The 19,651-nt window shown below is 41.3% G+C and overlaps 1 protein-coding gene across 1 annotated transcript; it reads right to left on the bottom strand.

Annotated features, from left to right (window-relative positions):
- Positions 1-1,986: 1,986 nt before the first annotated feature.
- Positions 1,987-19,651, bottom strand: LOC134660027 (xaa-Pro aminopeptidase ApepP-like). Its single transcript, XM_063515726.1, has 18 exons — positions 19,620-19,651; positions 18,834-18,925; positions 17,861-17,985; positions 17,028-17,199; positions 14,790-14,896; positions 13,798-13,933; positions 13,397-13,492; positions 12,401-12,477; positions 11,469-11,603; positions 10,793-10,873; positions 9,685-9,762; positions 9,301-9,431; positions 7,448-7,600; positions 6,579-6,708; positions 5,081-5,258; positions 3,653-3,744; positions 2,746-2,859; positions 1,987-2,206 (listed from the first exon to the last, which is right to left on the bottom strand). Exons 1-18 carry the CDS (start codon positions 19,649-19,651, stop codon positions 2,021-2,023), a joined length of 2,115 nt encoding a protein of 704 aa, XP_063371796.1. The 3' UTR covers positions 1,987-2,020.

The following is a 19,651-nucleotide window of genomic DNA, read 5'->3' as shown; positions in this document are numbered from 1 at the left end:
ACCTATTTTGAACTCATGCCTTACTATACCTACTATAGGTAAATAGTGATTCCATAACATAGTATTATTTTTTAACACTACTAGGATAAGATTTTCATCATAGTTAGTAATTCCGTAATTTATTTATTTTCAAATGTCGCTCATGTACAAAATAAATACAAAAGTTCCCAAGTTCCTATACGTAAGCAACATCAGAGGGGATACCGCGAATACCGAAATTCGCAACTTGCGGGGATTTTTCTCTTTTACTCCAATGAAGGCGTAATTAGAGTGACAGAGATAAATGCCCGCAATTTGCGAAGTTCGATTTTCGCGGTTATAACCCTGATATGTCATTTATTTATTTTTCAATACCTAATTTACAGTCTTACAATGCATTAGTCTCTCTGATTATTTTAACTGTCAACCAGATCGAAATACCTTTTTGTATACGTTTCCTAATCAGTTACAAGAACATTGTTATTTTTCATTTCGTAACTAGTTTCTAAATACAGTTACGAAAGGAAATTTATTGTTTGAATGTTTAGTGTCTCAATGTGCAAATCTCTTTAAACTAGTGTTTTTTTTAAGTGTCAATGACTACCATAAACTTGCACAACAATGTCTACTATGCCAAAAATTGCATTTTTTGAATTATGAAAAAAACCAGCAGCCTATACAAGATGAGAATCGTTGACAGAAAACGTTTGGCGTTTGTCTATGTAAGATTGTCGTCTTGGTTAAGCCCCCAGTTCTTATCAAACAGCTATTTCTAATTCTTAAAATGGAAGAAAGGCGACCAGAGAAGCACTGTTTCGTCAAGCCAGGCAATGTTTGGCGTAACAGGCAATGTTGGGTGTACGTATTTTTATTACTTGATGAAGGCGTAGTAGCTTGCATTTAGTTTTAGCAATTTATTAATTTAGGTGCTCCTTAGTGTACTTTAGTTTAAATTCCTTTATAATCAGAAATATTTATAGCTTCTATGAAAAAAAAAACAATATTGGATATATCTACGAGTGTGGTACTCGCCCTGGCGGCTATGTGCCACAGTTTTTTAAAAGTTGACAAATGTCAAATACCAAGTGTAAAAAAACCGATGAAAACTCTCATACTTAGTCAATTTTCTCATCAAATTTTTCGCACAATTCATATTTTCAATCAAGAAACATTTTGCCTCTTAAATTTTGGTTCGTAACCATTTTATAAATTAGTTACGAACACGAAATGATTCCTTTGATCATAACTGGGTTACGAACTATGAATGTTTATTTCCTTCTACGTAACTGCGTTACGAACTTTTTTGCTATTAATTCTTGTTCCTAACTTGGTTAGGTCAGAAGCTTAATAATGGCTCATCGTTTTGCTGGTTAAATTTAAATACCTACTTAAGTTATTATTTAAGATATAAAATACAAATTGGGCAGTAATAAATATGTAGATCAATAATTTTTAAATTAAATAACTCCTTTTTTGTATATTTACGCTTATTTGCTGAACTGGGATAGGTAATGTCATATAATAATATATTAATATTTTAATTAATATTTGGTTAATATTTTATTTTATTCTAATCAGTCGAAATAACACTTAAAACTAAATTAATTTTAATTTTTATCGTAAATATAGATCAATGCCGTGATTAAATCATTTACCACAATAATTTAAATAAATAAATATAAGTAATTAAGTACCTACTTACATGTTTAATGCAATGAATATTTTTAAATTTTTGTAATACGTTATCATTAAATTGTTTAATTTATAACTCATTTACCTCTGAAGTGTATTAGATTAATACATAAATAATTATGTAAAATAAATTATTTTTATTGTGAAACCTGTTTCATTTGTGAGAATCTTGTCATTAATTCTCTAAATAAATCGTTTACCTATTCAAGTAAAAAAAAGCAAGGTTGGTCAACAGATTTGATGTATCACGTTTTGATATCCAATCACGCGTTACACACTACACTGGAGCATAAAACAGTCCAAAAAAAAGCGCGTTTACGAAATAACTTTATTCATACTTTTATCCTCCTTACACGAACATTCTAGCAGCACCGAGCAAAGCGAGGAGCGGTGTGGCGGTGAGTAAGATGGCGGCGCTCCGTAACGGTGCACATTCCGTCTCCAGCCATGCGTAGTCTTCGTTCAACCCGCGCTCGAGCAGCTCGGGGCCTAGGGTAGCCAGCACCCGAGCGTGGTAGTCGTTTAGGTATTTAATCTGCAAAGGTGTAAATTCATTACACACCTCTTAGCTTACTAAGGTCCAATATACAGGAACAATTGGTAGTTGAATTTGAAACCAATTGTGTAGAAAATATAGTTGAATTTCTTTGGTTTTGAAATCAAATGGTAGTAGCGGTATGGGTAGGACCGAGGGTATCAGGTGGTTAATATTTATACCTTTAAGAGATAGGTAGTCGTAGTTACAGAAGTCAGCCTTCATACCGCAATATGTGGTGTTGTTTATTATACACACGCACAAAGCGAACAGGTTTTTTCGGGAGAAGACCTGAAGGCCTACCGCGATAATGTCCCATACACCCTTACCTCAAAGTCCTCCAGAATGCTGGGAGGTATGGTGGTTCTTACCTCAAAGTCCTCCAGAATGCTGGGAGGTCTGGTGGTTCTTACCTCGAAGTCCTCCAGAATGCTGGGAGTTCTGGCGGTTCTTACCTCAAAGTCCTCCAAAATGCTGGGAGGTCTGGTGGTTCTTACCTCAAAGTCCTCCAGAATGCTGGGAGGTATGGTGGTTCTTACCTCAAAGTCCTGCAGTAAGCTGACATCCAGACAGGAGGTCTGGTGCGGCGCCAGCGAGATCGTGTAGAAGCCGAGAGCGCCGCGACCTTCAAAATCTCCTACCAAGCCTTCCGCCTGCACAAAAATTAACACCGTTTTAGACTACGCTATTTCTAGATTTCTAGGGCCTGTTTTTCCTGTATCCAGGGGGCCTAGCCAAGGTGACAATCGCTTGCGCTGCGCCATCGAATCGCTTTGTGTCTCTTTAACACTCTTCCATATTAGTGTGACAGCGACAGTTGCGTTTCGTTCGCTACGTAGCGTTAGCGATTGGCATGTTGTCTACGGGGCCTGCCTCTTCCTCCCAAACCTGTAGATACTCCCTAAGCGCTACTTACACCATCCCACTATCCCGGTTAGTCGGTTAAACCGTTAACTTACTGTCAAATCGTAATGGTAACCATGGTAACTCCAGGTTTTAACGGTTAGCCCCGGGTTAGTGAATGGTGCAAGTGGCCCTAACTGTTTGAAGTGTATTACACAGCTCTATACTGGAAATAGGGCCCAAGAAATAGGGCTTATTTAGATGGCGGGCGAACTCGTATACGATTTTAGTTACATTGCGGACCATTGAGATTCCATCAATTTAGCCGACCGATCAAAAGACGCAATGTAATGAAACTCGCATGCGAGTTCTCGCACCGTCTAAATGAGCCCATAGTGAAGTCTAAAACGTATATACGGCACAATGATAGTATTGTTTAGGAATAAATAAATGATAAAGATAAAAGATTTATATTCGTGACGATCACAAAACATGTACGGACATGTACAGACAACAACAACAGCAAGAAATCAATAAGTGTGCATCACGAAATAGACCCAACTCAGCATACCTAAATGGAAACATTGGATTCAAAAAACTTACAAAAATGTGGTCGGAGTCTTTCGTCATCTCGATCACCTCCACCAGGTCCTCGTGACGGATGCCGTATTCATCCACCTCGTAGTAGCCGGGCTCTGCGGAAAACATATTTGGAAATCTTATATGTTCGATTACTATATACGATACACTTTATTTTCAAAATTGGGACTTTTTATGTTATTTCGCTCTTTCTATCCTAATAGGAGAAAAAAAGTGTCCCAAGTTTTTTTCCCACTCCGTTACCATTTTTCATAGACTTTGTATGGCGGTCACGGAATGGAAAGATCAAAAATTTTTGGAAATTTTGGGACATTTTTTTCCTCCTATTAGGATAGAAAGAGCTCGTGATTCTGGGTAGAAATAACATAGAAATCGCCATTTAAAAAAAAGTGTAGGGGACAACTTTAAATAAAATGGCCCGATTACTTCGGAAGATCAGCGCTGTAAGCCACCAGCAACATTCTGAGATGAAGCGATTTCGTGGCACTTTAATCTTATTTTGTGTTTTCTTTTATATTATGTACCTATTGTCTCGTTTGTTTGTGCTTACGAATAAATTCTATTCTATACAACCTTTTCGCCGCCATTGACTTGATATGAAGTCAGTACATTTCGTGTCCCACACGCTACGACTTGATGTGTTACGACATAAAAATCGGCCAACTTATCATCGTTGAAAATCATGCCCTAGTCAATGTCCGGCTAAAGCCGGCTTACCATCGCTGAAGATCATGCCCGGGAAGATGCCCGGGTCTGTGGCGATGAGGGCAGAGCCGATGCCCCCGGGCCCCTCGTGCACGTTCAGGAAGTGCCCCACGCCGTGCCCCGTGCCTTACCATCGCTGAAGATCATGCCCGGGAAGATGCCCGGGTCTGTGGCGATGAGGGCAGAGCCGATGCCCCCGGGCCCCTCGTGCACGTTCAGGAAGTGCCCCACGCCGTGCCCCGTGCCTTACCATCGCTGAAGATCATGCCCGGGAAGATGCCCGGGTCTGTGGCGATGAGGGCAGAGCCGATGCCCCCGGGCCCCTCGTGCACGTTCAGGAAGTGCCCCACGCCGTGCCCCGTGCCTTACCATCGCTGAAGATCATGCCCAGGAAGATGCCCGGGTCTGTGGCGACGAGGGCAGAGCCGATGCCCCCGGGGCCCTCGTGCACGTTCAAGAAGTGCCCCACGCCGTGCCCCGTGCCTTACCATCGATGAAGATCATGCCCGGGAATATGCCCGGGTCTGTGGCGATGAGGGCAGAGCCGATGCCCCCGGGGCCCTCGTGAACGTTCAAGAAGTGCCCCACACCGTGCCCCGTGCCTTACCATCGCTGAAGATCATGCCCGGGAAGATGCCCGGGTCTGTGGCGATGAGGGCAGAGCCGATGCCCCCGGGGCCCTCGTGCACGTTCAAGAAGTGCCCCACGCCGTGCCCCGTGCCTTACCATCGCTGAAGATCATGCCCGGGAAGATGCCCGGGTCTGTAGCGATGAGGGTAGAGCCGATGCCCCCGGGGCCTTCGTGCACGTTCAGGAAGTGCCCCACGCCGTGCCCCGTGCCGTGGTTGTAGTTTAGACCAACGTCCCATAACGCTTTGCGGGCGAGGGTCTCTAGAATGTTGCCCTGGGGAAAATAGTGCAATTACTGTATGAACAACCAATTGTAACACAGTCAACTTAATACACAAGGGACAAAGGGTTAGCGATGGGCGAGTCGAGTTATCTGATTCGAATAATTCGAATCAGCCTACAGATGAGTTAATTCGAATAAAGACTATTGGCAATTCGAATCAACTCGACCACTAGCTAACTCGGCGAATGAATCGCTAATTCGCCAACTCGCCGAGCCGAGTCAACGCTATCACCTCGCTACTAAGGCCATTCAAAAATAAACCTTAATACCGTAGCCCGAAGGCTCTTTTTACAACAACTGCCGCTCGATTCGCCGTCTCAACTCGAGTTGGTACTATGACCATTCAAAAATCAACCTGAATTCCGTGACCCGAAGGTTCTTTTTACAACAACTGCCGCTTGATTCGCCATCCCAAGTATCCCAACTCGAGTTCACTGCTAGTATGGCCATTCAAAAATAAACCTTAATTCCGTGCTCTGAAGGTTCTTTTTACAACAACTGCCGCGTAACTCGCCATCTCAACTCGCTCCGCGCCTGTGCCTGTGACCTTGTCGCGAACCACGCGAATCGTCGAGTCGAGTCAACTCGATTTTGAATTCGAATCAGCGGCCGAATCAATTCGAATGATTCGAATTGAAAAAAAGTGGACTCGTCACATCGCTGCAAAGGGTACTAATGGTATCTGTATAAACTAGACCAAAGAGAATTAAGAAGACATAGAGTGCTCACTCCATACATCAGTTTTGTTACGTAGTATATATCTAACGTCAAGTAGCGGAACTATCAGTACTGCTACTCGACACTAGATGTCACATTATGTGCAGAAGTAGTTGAAAATAGAGTTCCTGATAATCCGGTTATAATATTAGCTGAAAATCGTTGAGAATTACTTTGACTTTCCGTTCGCTTCGAAATCTATTGTCGAGTAGCAGTACTGATAATTCCGCTACTAAACGCTAGATGTAGACTACGAAAATAATAGTCGTTTGGGTAACAAAACTGATGTATGGGTCCGGTTTGGCCTAGTGGGTAGTGACCCTGCCTGTGAAGCCGCGGTCCTGGGTTCGAATCCCAGTAAGGGCATTTATTTGTGTGATGAGCACAGATATTTGTTCCCGAGTCATGGTTGTTTTCTATGTATTTAAGTATTCGTATTTGTACATTATATATATCGTTGCCGAGTACCCACAACACAAGCTTTCTTGAGCTTACCGTGGGGCTTAGTCAATTTGTGTAATAATGTCCTATAATATTTATTTATTTATGGAGTGCGCACGCTACGTCTTCTTAATTCTCTTTGGCTAGACTCACTGTGATGCCCCTAGGAAACACGGCGGTGCCCATGAGGATCTGTCCTTTCATCACGCGTGTGAAGGTAAGCTTCTGCATATCGGTCGGGGTGCCCATGTGTCGAGTGCGGGTGATGTCTGTCGTTCCGTCCCTGCGAACATTAAGTAGGTATATGGGCCATTTTATTTAAAAAAAATTCAAATTTGGGATTTTTTATGTTATTTCTACTCATAATCACGAGCTTTTTTGATCCTAATAGGAGAAAAAAAGTGTCCCAAAATTTCCATAAATTTTTCGATCTTTCCATTCCGTGACCGCCATACAAAGTCTATGAAAAATGGTAACGGAATGGAAATAAAAACCTTGGGACACTTTTTTCCTCCTATTAGGATAGAAAGAGCTCGTGGTACTGAGTAGAAATAACATAGAAATTCACAAATTTAAATAAAAGTGTAGGGGACAACTTTAAATAAAGTGGCCCACGTATATGGGTAGTTTAAGAATTTGCATTATTTTGTAAGCAAGCTGAAAATTCCGGTTCTACCGTACTTGTATTGCCCCCTAGTGCCCCAGAGTCAACCAATAACATGTCGTCTTTAGTGATGACTCTCTGCGGTCCTTCCGGGTCTGCCTTGTAATGTATGATGATGGCTCCAATTTGCCCTTACTTGTATTGTCCCCCAGAGTCTACCAGCAACATGTCGTCTTTAGTGATAACCCTCTGCGGACCTTCCGGGTCTGCCTTGTAATGTATGATGATGGCTCCATTTTGCCCTTACTTGTATTGTCCCCCAGAGTCTACCAGCATCATGTCGTCTTTAGTGATGACTCTCTGCGGTCCTTCCGGGTCTGCCTTGTAATGTATGATGATGGCTCCATTTTGCCCTTACTTGTATTGTCCCCCAGAGTCTACCAGCAACATGTCGTCTTTAGTGATGACCCTCTGCGGTCCTTCCGGGTCTGCCTTATAATGTATGATGGCTCCGTTCTCGCCCGCGCCAGCGATGGTAGCAAACGAGGCTCCCATGAAGTCTTTCTCTTCGCTGGAAATAAACAAAAAACTATTAGTTACCTATAAGCAGGGGTCGGACAAAAAGTGCGGATGACGTCAAAATACAAAATAGGTGATTTCAAATAGTATTTTTGATTTTCATAAACAATTATCATTTATCAACCTCTTTATTAAACGATATCGCCACTTGAAATGAGTAAGTACGTTTTTGACTGACACATTGTCAATCAGATGAACAATAAATTGACTTCGTTATTGTTTAGCTATTGTATCTTCACGATTATATTTAGCTAAAATGTATATTTACTAATGTATAAGAAAACGCTCTAAAATGTCATCTGTACTCGAATATTGTGGCAATTTTCCGTTTTTGGAGGTACGTGACAAACACGTATACTGTTCTTGCTGTAATCAAGATATACCAACGAAGAAATTTATTTTATTCACTACATCACCCTACCACCTGTATTATTAATTCCATGGATTTATTTACGATTATTTTGTTACTTCATTAATACTACTTTGTTACTACATGTCACACGGAAGTTTAAATACAAACTCAAACATCATCCTGTGTGCAAGATTACGTCATTTTTACGTCATCGGCACTTTTTGTCCGACCCCTGCCTATAAGGAACACACTATTGACCAAAGAGTATAATAATATGTGTACAGTAACTGTGATGGGGTTGGCCGGTCTAGAATTTGTGTCAATTTTTAGGGTTCCGTAGCCAAATGGCAAAAAACGGAACCCTTATAGATTCGTCATGTCTGTCTGTCTGTCCGTCCGTATGTCACAGCCACTTTTCTCCGAAACTATAAGAACTATACTGTTGAAACTTGGTAAGTAGATGTATTCTGTGAACCGCATTAAGATTTTCACACAAAAATAGAAAAAAAACAATAATTTTTTGGGGTTCCCCGTACTTCGAACTGAAACTCAAAAAATTTTTTTTTCATCAAACCCATACGTGTGGGGTATCTATGGATAGGTCTTGAAAAATGATATTGAGGTTTCTAATATCATTTTTTTCTAAACTGAATAGTTTGCGCGAGAGACACTTCCAAAGTGGTAAAATGTGTGTGCCCCCCCCCCCCCTGTAACTTCTAAAATAAGAGAATGATAAAACTAAAAAAAATATACGATGTACATTACCATGTAAACTTCCACCGAAAATTGGTTTGAACGAGATCTAGAGTAGTTTTTTTTTAATACGTCATAAATCGCCTAAATACGGAACCCTTCATGGGCGAGTCCGACTCGCACTTGGCCGCTTTTTTTTTAATGCCTTGGATGCCAGCCCTTAAAGCTAAATCTCATAGAAAAAGGGGCAGGCTCACAGACAAGACATCCTCCAGACTGAGCATAGTAGCGCTACCCCCTCTGCCAGAAATATACGGTAGTTTTACTCCATTTTCGAGTCAAAGTGTCTTTGTGTGACGTCCGTGTCTTTGAACGGAGCAATCACGGCACGGGACTCGCTCACCTCGTCCCCCGCAACCCAGTATGTTTGGCAGCATCGGTTTCATGAAATAATTGCTCTAAACTCCTAGTCTATGGGCAGGCTACGATGGCTTCTACGACTCTTCTCTTTCCGCACAGACTATCCTTTTACTAGATACTTCTACTGAGATGGAAAGACAATGAGAGGTATTATTTGTTTCCCTGTCCCTCTTAGCAAAGTGCCAAAGTGTGTGGTGAAAGGATAGATAAGTAACCACGTGACTCACCTTCGCAGCTCTAGCAGTTTGTTCCCCACGTCGACTTCTGTGACATTTACTCCAGCATCTACTTGCTCGTGCACCCAGCGCAGGAATCGAACCACCGCTATACCGTCTTTGACGTGGGCTGAACGGAACCCCTGCAATATCAGATAACCGTACAGCATCAAATAGATAGCGACGACCACTGGCCAAATATATCGGGATTATCGGGACACCTTATAATCGCAATAGGGTGTTTGACTGTATTTAAAATATATTATTTTACACCATGCAAGATGTCGACTACGAAATAACTCGCGTTTTGGTAAGAAAACTGATGAATGGAGTTACCACTCTTTCTTTACTTATATTACTCTATGATTATAGGGGTGTTTACTAAATATACTATACCTTTAGCTCCACTTCGTTCTTGACCGTCTTCATCAGAGCCACAGGAGACACCGTTGATACAGTCGAAACCCTACCGTCCTAAAATGAATAATCCATGAGTAAATAAATAAGGCAATAGGGTATTTGACAGTATTTAAAATATATTATTTTACACCATGCCTGAAATAAAGCAACAGAAAATTAATAGAGAAACGTAGACAGCAGTTCTTTTTAGGCACAATTTCTATTTTAAAACCCGTATAAAACTATAAAGAGTAGGTTATTTGATTGTGACGTCACATGCCAGTGTTTCATATAAATTCCATAGGAGAAAAATCGTTTTGACAGTTCAAAAAAAGGAACTGATTTGACTAGTACCTAGGTAGTCAAATACCCTATTGTTATGTAAAGAAAACACATTACCTGCAGGACGGCCTGGAGGGACATTCTACTAGTAAGTACATACATATCTGTCGGTTTTTCTTAATAATCTTAATATCCGAGTAATCTACTAATAATCTAAATAAATTCGAAAGTATTTATCTCTGTCCGACTATCGGTTACCATACTTCATTATATATATATAATAAGCAATAGTACTACCGTACAGAATCCCTTCTGAGAACTTCCTACAAAACCAAAGTTTAGCAGCGATTCAGGGACGAATCAAATCATGATACTTATGGCACTATCCCTTTCGGCTATTTAGGGTTGTCAAAATTCAAGTCTTTATCTTATCTGTGGTCGTGCACGCAAAGGGGCGTCAAGTTGTGTCAACCCTAATTGCTCGGAGCAATGCTGAGCCGAACCAGAGCCGAGTTTGTCCGAAGTCAGGAGTGTCTTTGAGGCCCGGGAATCTAGGGTAATTTCCATCAATCATCATACCATACACTGGTAGAAGCTCGTTCACTACATAGTATAAAACAGAGTCGCTTTCCTGTCTGTCTGTCTGTATGCTTAGATCTTTAAAACTACGCAACGGATTTTGATGCGGTTTTTTTTAATAGATAGAGTGATTCAAGAGGAAGGTTTATGTATAATTTGTTAACCCGTGCGAAGCCGGGGCGGGTAGCTATCGCTAGTATAATATAAATTAGATTTTAATATTTGAGAAAAATAATTGACTTACAGCTTCAGCGGCTAAATGAATGGCGTGGCTTCCATCTTGCGACAACCAAATAGTGGGAGTGCTGCCCTCTGGTAGAGTGTCCTGAAAATAAAAACATCAATTCCATCATACAATTGCTTTCCTTCGGTCCCTGACATAATCAAATTCTATTTTCTGCAGAAGAAATGGGTATAGGCACGATAGGGACGGTGCGCTTTGGAAGATCTGCCACCTAGTGGCCTAAATCAGAAACTTAAACTTGACAAATGACATTTCATTCTAATAACCAGGCGCTGTCCGCCTGTCCCCTAGTCCACTACAGCTACCGAATTCCTGTAGGTACATACAGTATTTTTCGAAATTCATCGAAGGGTAGGTACAGTGACAGGTATCATCTCCATACAATTTATAACCTTTAAACGCTAAATCTCAAAATTGTATTGAGATGACACCTGTCACCGTAACACGGAGTGCGTATGAAAATATCATACATATAGAAATTAAGGTTTGTTTTATAAAAACATACCCTGATAGAGTTAGACCAAAATAAATCTGCATCAATTTTGATAGCACACGCAGTGCAAGTGTTATTTATACGTCATCATTTCATAGAAGTATGACGCTTAAAATACCACTTGCTCTGCGTGTGCTATCAAAATCGTTGCAGACTTATCTTGGTCTAACTCTAAGCACGTACCGGAAGTCCCCTCAAAAAGCTGAAGATGTCGCTGTACGGGCGCGCTGTGACGGTGGTGCCCTCTGCCGCCAGAAACGATGTCACGTTGGCGGGCAGCTCGCCGTTGCCCCAGAACAGGATTATGTTATCTGTGCTCTGAAAACATGATAAGATGAATAGGCTTGAACAGACAAAAAAAACTTCTCAATAATAAACACAACACCAAATTTTATTTTTATAATTATAATTTTTTACCTCTATAGGCTATACATATAATCCATAAATATATTTGTACCTTAACGCTCATTCTAAAGCTAATATAAGTAATATATACCTACGTCAAACGTCTTTTTTTAATAATAAATTGGCGTAAAACCTAACCAGGAATATATGATGAATATATGACGCGCCATGTTGCGGAATTTCACAGGAACTAATTTTTTCATACTATACTGAACTAATAAGATAAGAATAACAACGCCCTCTTGACAATGATCATATATTACTGTAGGGCTATGATGGCCGGCTCTTTATCATTTGTCACCATGGCTGTCACGTTCTAACAAATATGTAAGTGCGAAAGTGACGCATAGCATGACAGGTGATAAAAATACGACCATGATAGCTGGTCTGGTCCGGATTTATATCGTATTGTGGCTCTTCCACACTCTGTTGCTTGCCTAAGTATGTGCGTAACCGATGACCATTAATAAGATAAACCATTAAGTATGGATAGAGTAAGCCAACCCATACATTGAAAATGCGACCGCCTAAAAGCGCATCGTTACCAGATGGCGTCACTGAAAATGCGCTATTGCCTATCATGGACACGAGATGGCGCTGTGTCACATCCAAATCATAGAACTCCTAACGACATCTATACATCTTCATTGAAATTTAGTAGACATTATGCCGTTGCCAACGATTAGGAATAATCAACAGATGTCGCTCACCACGTCCACTCTCAGCACTAGATAAGCAAAGAACACCGGGTTGTGGATGATGTCCGAGCCGCGGAGGTTCAGCGTATCTGAAAAACATGAACCTTTTTAGGGTTCCGTAACTAAAATGGCAAAATCATAACCCTTATAGTTGCGTCTGTGTGCCTGTAAGTCACACAGAAATTGAAACTCGGAAATTGAAAGATTTGAATATTTTAACGAAATCTGGAACGTAACCAATTGATAAGGTCTTCAAAAATAACATTAAGGTTCCTAAAAACGCTTTTTGATTTAGTATATGCTTTTGGAAATAATCGAAAGTCAAAAATATTGAACTAGTCATACTTTTGAACCGAGCGTGCAACAATTTTAATAAAAGATCAGAAAATAATTGAATATGATCGGTTAAGCCATTAAAGACTCTAATAAAAACCTGATCTTATTAAAAGGCGTACTTAAGTGCCGGAAAGATAGGCTCTTTATGAAGTAAGGAACCCTCTATTATGGCAGGTCTGACATGCACTTGACCATATTTAATTACACAAACGGGTCTACCGCGATATAGTTTCATTATTGTTTTTACCTTAAATTCCGACGTTTCAGCTGAGTTGCACCAGCTGTGGTCACGGAAAGACTGATCTGACTCAGTCTGTGCCCGTTTGTAAGCATGTGTATTCGTGGGACACGGCACAAATAATTTGTGAATTATTTTTGCCGTGAATATGTTTGAATTATTCAAACCCAGCCAACTTTTCTTCGGTCTCAATGACGGTGCAGCCATACCTAACCCGTCTACCTCCACCCTGCACTAGCGCCATGTTTTTGTTGTTGCTCATTCTGTTTTTTTATAATTTTACATTTTTGATGAATAAATAATGAATCAATTTGTGTAATTAAATATGTGTACAAAACGCGAGAGTTTAAAGTGTTATATGCACTTGACCAGTTTTTATTAAAATGTACTATTTTTAGTAATTTAAAAACTAATAGACTTTTTGTCGGACTCACAAGCGATGTCGTCTAAAGCGGTGAGCACGAGCGCTGTCGCGCCGCGCGCTGAGATCTGCGCCAACAGTTCTGCGATCTTCTCGTTCGACGGCTTTCCTGCAAAAGAAATACATATTTAGCACAAACTGTTGACGTCTAAGTGCTGTGCGTTTCGCGAGTGAAGTGCGACTGTCGGACTTTGACTATAATTTCTGACTTTTGTGTTGCTGTGCAATGGGTCCCATATAGACATTTGATCCTAAAACAAACCCGATCGATTGATAACATAAATGAAAATTAGTCACGTAGCCTATTAGGATTATACGACCCTTTTTTGCAGGTATTGGTACGTGCGGTTTTACTTAACAATAAACAAAGGATTTTAGCCGTTCGGGGCCAGCTACAAATCGACTATAACCTACCTGTGAACTCGACCGGCAGACCGAACACCTCGTTATGAGGGCGCTCGGGGGCCGGCTCGCCGACGTGCACTCGCGCCTGGTCCACCAGGTTATCTTCTGTTGCTTGTAGCTGGATGCCGGACGGAGTTAAGGCGTTCTGAATACAAATAAAATAGTTATTTCATATTCATATCATTTATTGCATACATGTGTTTACAGTAGGTCTTATATAATATATAAATTAGGTTACAACATGCACCACTTAGGGCATAGCAACATTTTACTTAAATAATACTTAATCTAAATTTTATTTACGATACAAGTGCGGAAAAGAAAAAATTAGAAACGAGTGGCGTTAAATCGACATTGTTGCGAATTACGTATTCGCACGTGTATAGTACAACGTTTTACAGTACATTATGGCACTTTAAACTTTAGACATATGCACGGAAAGTGCTATTTCTCGCACTAGTTTGGGAAAGTAGCACCATATGTACTGTAAAAAATATTAAAATCAAATTAAGGAAAAGATATTTAAAAAAAACGCAATGTAACCGAAAGAATAGATTTGAAAACATAAGCAAGAAAAAAAAGCGCGACCAAATCGGTTCACCCGTTTAACAGCTACGGTGACACAACCAGACAAACACACACACACACACACAATGCTTTCGTATGCCCGGATGTTCTCCTCTGCAGGTCGCATTCTCAACCGATTTTCGTTAAACGATTTTTCATCTTAGGTTTTTGTTTTTTTTTATTGCTGTACAGACCCCTATAAGTACTACGAACATCGAATTTCCGTTGCCCCTCTTATGTAAAGTCACGCTTCGTGATTGTTACGCCATTTAGGGTTCTAGCTAAATTGGACATTCCATAGCCTAAGTATGGAACAACTAATTTAACTAGAACCCTAAATGGCGTAACAATCCCGTGCGGTGACTGTACGTAACTACATATTAGAGCGATAGAGATGCAGATAACGAAATTTTAATTTTCAAGTATGTATGTACCTGTAACGCCAACCACGCCGTCCTAGTGTAAGTCGTGGGGTCCACACCCACCACATCTTCTGAGGTCAGGTTGCTGGCCAGCCAAGCTTGGATCGTCAGGTCCTCGCCTGCGAAAGAGCCCTACATGTTATAACCTCCTAAGGCCCAAGGTCCCATAGTACCTATTCAGTTCGATGTAATTTAAACCATGTTCAATTGGAACAGACCAACGCATAATCAACTCTATTTCCTACAATTTAGGTTCAAATTTCAGTGGCAAATTTAGGTTGTTTCGTTTATATGGCTGGGCCATAAAATGATAAATGACCGTTGTTTTGCAGAAACCGTATTTTTTAGCCATAGCCTATTGGCAAGGTGCGAAGTCGGTGGAGGGGGAAGTGGCGCTGATCGTCACAGACACAGGTAATCTTATAGAATGTCCGACATTAGTAGTATAGTAGTATTAGTACTAGGGGCAGCCGCTTGAATTAATTTTACTCCATAAGATTTAACGTAGAAAGTCCTACAAAATGAGGGCAGCACCAGTCGTGCACATAGCGAATAACCGCCATAGAGCCATCCTAATCTAGCGTCTCCCGAGCGTCGGCGTCTAGTAAACTAGTGGCGGCTGCTCGACGCAACTGCGCAGCGACGCCATCTTCCATAGCGCTGACAAGTATGATAATATAGGGCCTAAGTATAAGTCAGTACCGGTAGGGCCCGTACTTTTCATGCCGTTGACGCAAAGATGACGTCACGCTGCATAGAGTATGATTGCAATTATTATTTTGTCATAATTAATCATAATTAAGCAGATAACCGATATCGATACTTGAAATAATCTGTACGATGTCTAATTGAGTTTTATTTTATTGTCACTCAACCAAATAACTGCAGCTGTCAGATTAAAGTAATACATATTTTACTTAAAATTTGATATATTTGTTAGGTATTGTTGGAAAATGTAAATAGGCACAATGTCATCTTTACACGAGTTTTGCAACAGATATCCGTTTTGAAAACTATTGAAGTAATTTGTACATGATTAAAATGATTGTCGACTAAAGATTAATAATTACAATAAAACTATTTGGGATCATCCTATATGCAGCGTGACGTCAAATTGATGTCAACGGCATGAAAAGTACAATACGGGCCCTGAGTGTCAGTATATAGTAATAATAAGCAAACTGTGATATTGTGAACTACCTATTTTTTGCCACATCCTTTCCAGGGTCCGTGTATGTAACATCTTAAGCTTAGAATAAATTTAAAAGTGGAAAAAATACTGTTTTAGGTGAGACCTGAACTCGGCCTCTGGATCGATACTTCAGCGCTCTGCCATCTGAGCCACCAAGACCTCATCCATAGCCAGCAAATCTTTCCACCATATGGGTCAAGGGGACCCTAGCGACATCTACCTTAAGAGTGTTACACTTCTTAAAAAGCTACCGGAGTTCCAAGTCATATTGGAAATTCACCAGTTACGATGTGCTGCCCATACTATTTTTTTAGGGTTCCGTACTCAAAGGGTAAAAACGGGACCCTATTACTAAGACTCCGCTGTCCGTCCGTCCGTCACCAGGCTGTATCTCACGAACCGTGATAGCTAGACAGTTGAAATTTTCACAGATGATGTATTTCTGTTGCCGCTATAACAACAAATACTAAAAACAGAATAAAATAAAGATTTAAGTGGGGCTCCCATACAACAAACGTGATTTTTGACCGAAGTTAAGCAACGTCGGGCGGGGTCAGTACTTGGATGGGTGACCGTTTTTTTTTGCTTGTTTTTTGTTGATGGTGCGGAACCCTCCGTGCGCGAGTCCGACTCGCACTTGGCCGGTTTTTTTTAATACTATTTTTTAATAGCATCGATCGCAGACGTTTCTGCTTGTTTAAAAATTAATAAATATGTAAAATCTGTACTATGGTATGCAAAGATCTCTATCTCTAGACACCGACGCTCAAAAGACGCTAGTGTGGGGTCTCAATAGTTTACGATTTATTTTCAAGAAACGTGCACTCTGCTAACAGGTCGTAAGCTTGGTCGCTACTGATCGGAGCGGCGCGCGTGCGATATTATATCTGACCTATGCACCACACGGGTGGTGACCGCGAGTCGTCCTATAAGCTCTGTCTATAGGGTTGGTTTGTGATAAAAACTAATGAAACAAAGTAATAATAGTTATAGGCCGCCCGTATTGAAAGCGAGGACCTACATCTATAATAATAGTAAAAAAAAAAGTGTTGGGTCACCTTCCCGCATGAGCGTCCACTGTGCGGTGTCTACTTGGATCTCGAACTGCGTGAAGTAACGGCCGTCGGTCCACACGAGGGCGTGGTCTCTTGTCACTACCGCGGTACCGGAGGACCCACTGAGGCCGGATAGCCACTCACGGCGAGCGTCTGATGCCGCTATATACTGAGACTGAAAACAATTGTTACAATTATTACATCTGGGGGCCTTCAGATGCGTCACTTTTACACTTACATATATACATACTCATTATAGCGTGACTGCCGTGTCGACAGGCTGTAAAAGGGTCGGCCATTTTAGCATTTACCCCCCCCCCCCCCCCCCCCACTGGTCACGGAAAAAGAGTGTTCTGGTGGCGTAAGGTTGCCAGACGAGACGGTCTAGCATGAGTTACGTTCTCCATACATCAAGCGTGACTTCAAATGCGCGCGAGAACGCAATATGCTAGACCACCCAGAGCTCAAGGAGGGTGCGGGGTGTTAGGTTAGGTTAGGTTAGGCTCATGTAGACGGCGCGCGAAATCGTATACGATTTTAGTTACATTGCGGACCTTTGAGGTTACATCAATTCAGCCGACCGATCAAATGACGCAACGTAATGAAACTCGCATGCGAGTTCTCGCACCGTCTAAATGAGCACTTAGGGTCGGCAACGCGCACGTAACACCTCTAGACAGTCGTCCATAGGTTACGGCAACCGCTTACCATCAGGCGAGACGTACACGTGTTTACCACCGACGTAGTCATCATCATCATCATCATATCAGCCTTTTATCGCCCACTGCTGAGCATAAGGCCTCTCTTAGTAATTAGTATTATTTAAAAAAACTTACATTGTGTGCGTCGGCCGTAGGTACGATGTAGGCGTCTATGTTGTGTTCATCCATAACCGCCCGCAGCGCCGCGATACGCTCGGCAGCGGTTAGGGCGCTCGACGTACGCCCGGTGCCATCATCAACTGAAATATTTTTTACAGTACATATGGGGCTACTTTTCCGCACTAGTGCGTAAAATAGCACTTTTCGTGCGTATGTCGAAACTTTAAAGTGACATATGTACTGTAAAACGTTGTTCGATACACGTGCGAATAGGTAATTCGCAACTCGTGTCGATTTATCGCCACTCGTTTCGAATTTCCTCTTTTTCGCACTTGTATCGAAAATAACTATTAGATATCTTGTTACAAGGAATTAGTATGTGACGAGATTGGAGAGATTGTTTTTAAGTAACGATATTACTTACTTAGACAAGACTTAATCGTGTATAATTAAACTGTAAAATTACCTCATACGTTTCGAAGACGACATTGTCCCCACTCGAAGAAATAGAGTAACATAAGTATACGATCTCAGTGGCGGGCGACCACGAGTTGGGCGGCGCATGCGGCGTAGCGTCATACTCGTACGCGTCATATGCCACGCCACCTCGCATATGTGAGTGAACATTTTTGTTCATTGTGAGCGCCGCGCCGCTGGATCATTCTCTGAGAATATGTCTGCGGTTGTCTGATTGCCAAGACTCTTTTCGTACATTTTTTATGGGTCGCGGTAATTATACCGCAGACATATTTTTTTAGAATGATCCCGCCAGACAACTCGCTGGTCGCCTCCCCTCGAGCGTCCTCTCAGGTTGCCCACTTAGGCCCACTTGCACCATGCTGGTGGCATGGTTAAGCGGTTAAACCGTTAACCTAATGTCAAATAACCTGGTGACCATGGTAACTCCAGGTTTAACCGGTTAACCCCGGGTCGGTGAAATGGTGCAAGTGGCGCTTATATAAGTAAGTAAATTGTCAGAAAGACATACTGTACACCGCTTCATCGGGTTCTGCCCACTCGTAGTTGGAGATGGTACGGCCTGGCCGCAGGATGTGGCCACATACCGCTTCTGCAGTTATGCTGAAAACACAGGTTGCCAAAAAACAAAATTTATTGCCTAGTTTTTTTATGATATAGCAGGCAAACGAGCAGACGGTAAGCGATTACATCCGCCCATGGACACCCGCAACACCAGAAGGGTTGTTAGTTAGCGTTGCCGGCTTTTAAGATGGTAGGACGCTCTTTTCTTGAAGGTTTAAAGGTCATATCGGTCCGGAAATACCGCAGGCGACAGTTCTTAAATATTTTCAAAACTAATATTGATCATGAAACTTAAAAGAATATACCTAAATACATAGGTATTCATTTGAGATTCTAGGTACATGTAGTATGCAAAACTTTTCTTTTAATCCTCTTACTTAAGTACCTATTTTTGCAATCCATTTATTTACGTTACATGTTCGTCTTCGGGTAACAGACTTATATAAAATATGTGCCATTCTCAATCAAAAGGGTACCTTTTTATTGTCGGTTGTCAATAAGCTGCTATTTCCACATAGCTTCCATTTAAAACCATCGACAACGGACATGGTACCTCTTGGTTGTAAACGTCACATATACTTGTATGTGTGCTAAATTTCAACTTAGTTGATCCCGTAGTTTCGGAGCAAATAGGCTGTGACAGACAGACACACGAGTGATCCTATAAGGGTTCCGTTTTCTTTTTTAAGTACGGAACCCTAAAAATAACATAATATTTGGAATAAATACTTACCAGAGCGTCAAAAGCCCTGCCCACCTCGCCAT

Source organism: Cydia amplana, chromosome 26, assembly GCF_948474715.1.
Source record: "Cydia amplana chromosome 26, ilCydAmpl1.1, whole genome shotgun sequence".
Classification (NCBI taxonomy): domain Eukaryota; kingdom Metazoa; phylum Arthropoda; class Insecta; order Lepidoptera; family Tortricidae; genus Cydia; species Cydia amplana.
This window is presented reverse-complemented; position numbering and strand designations above follow the sequence as displayed.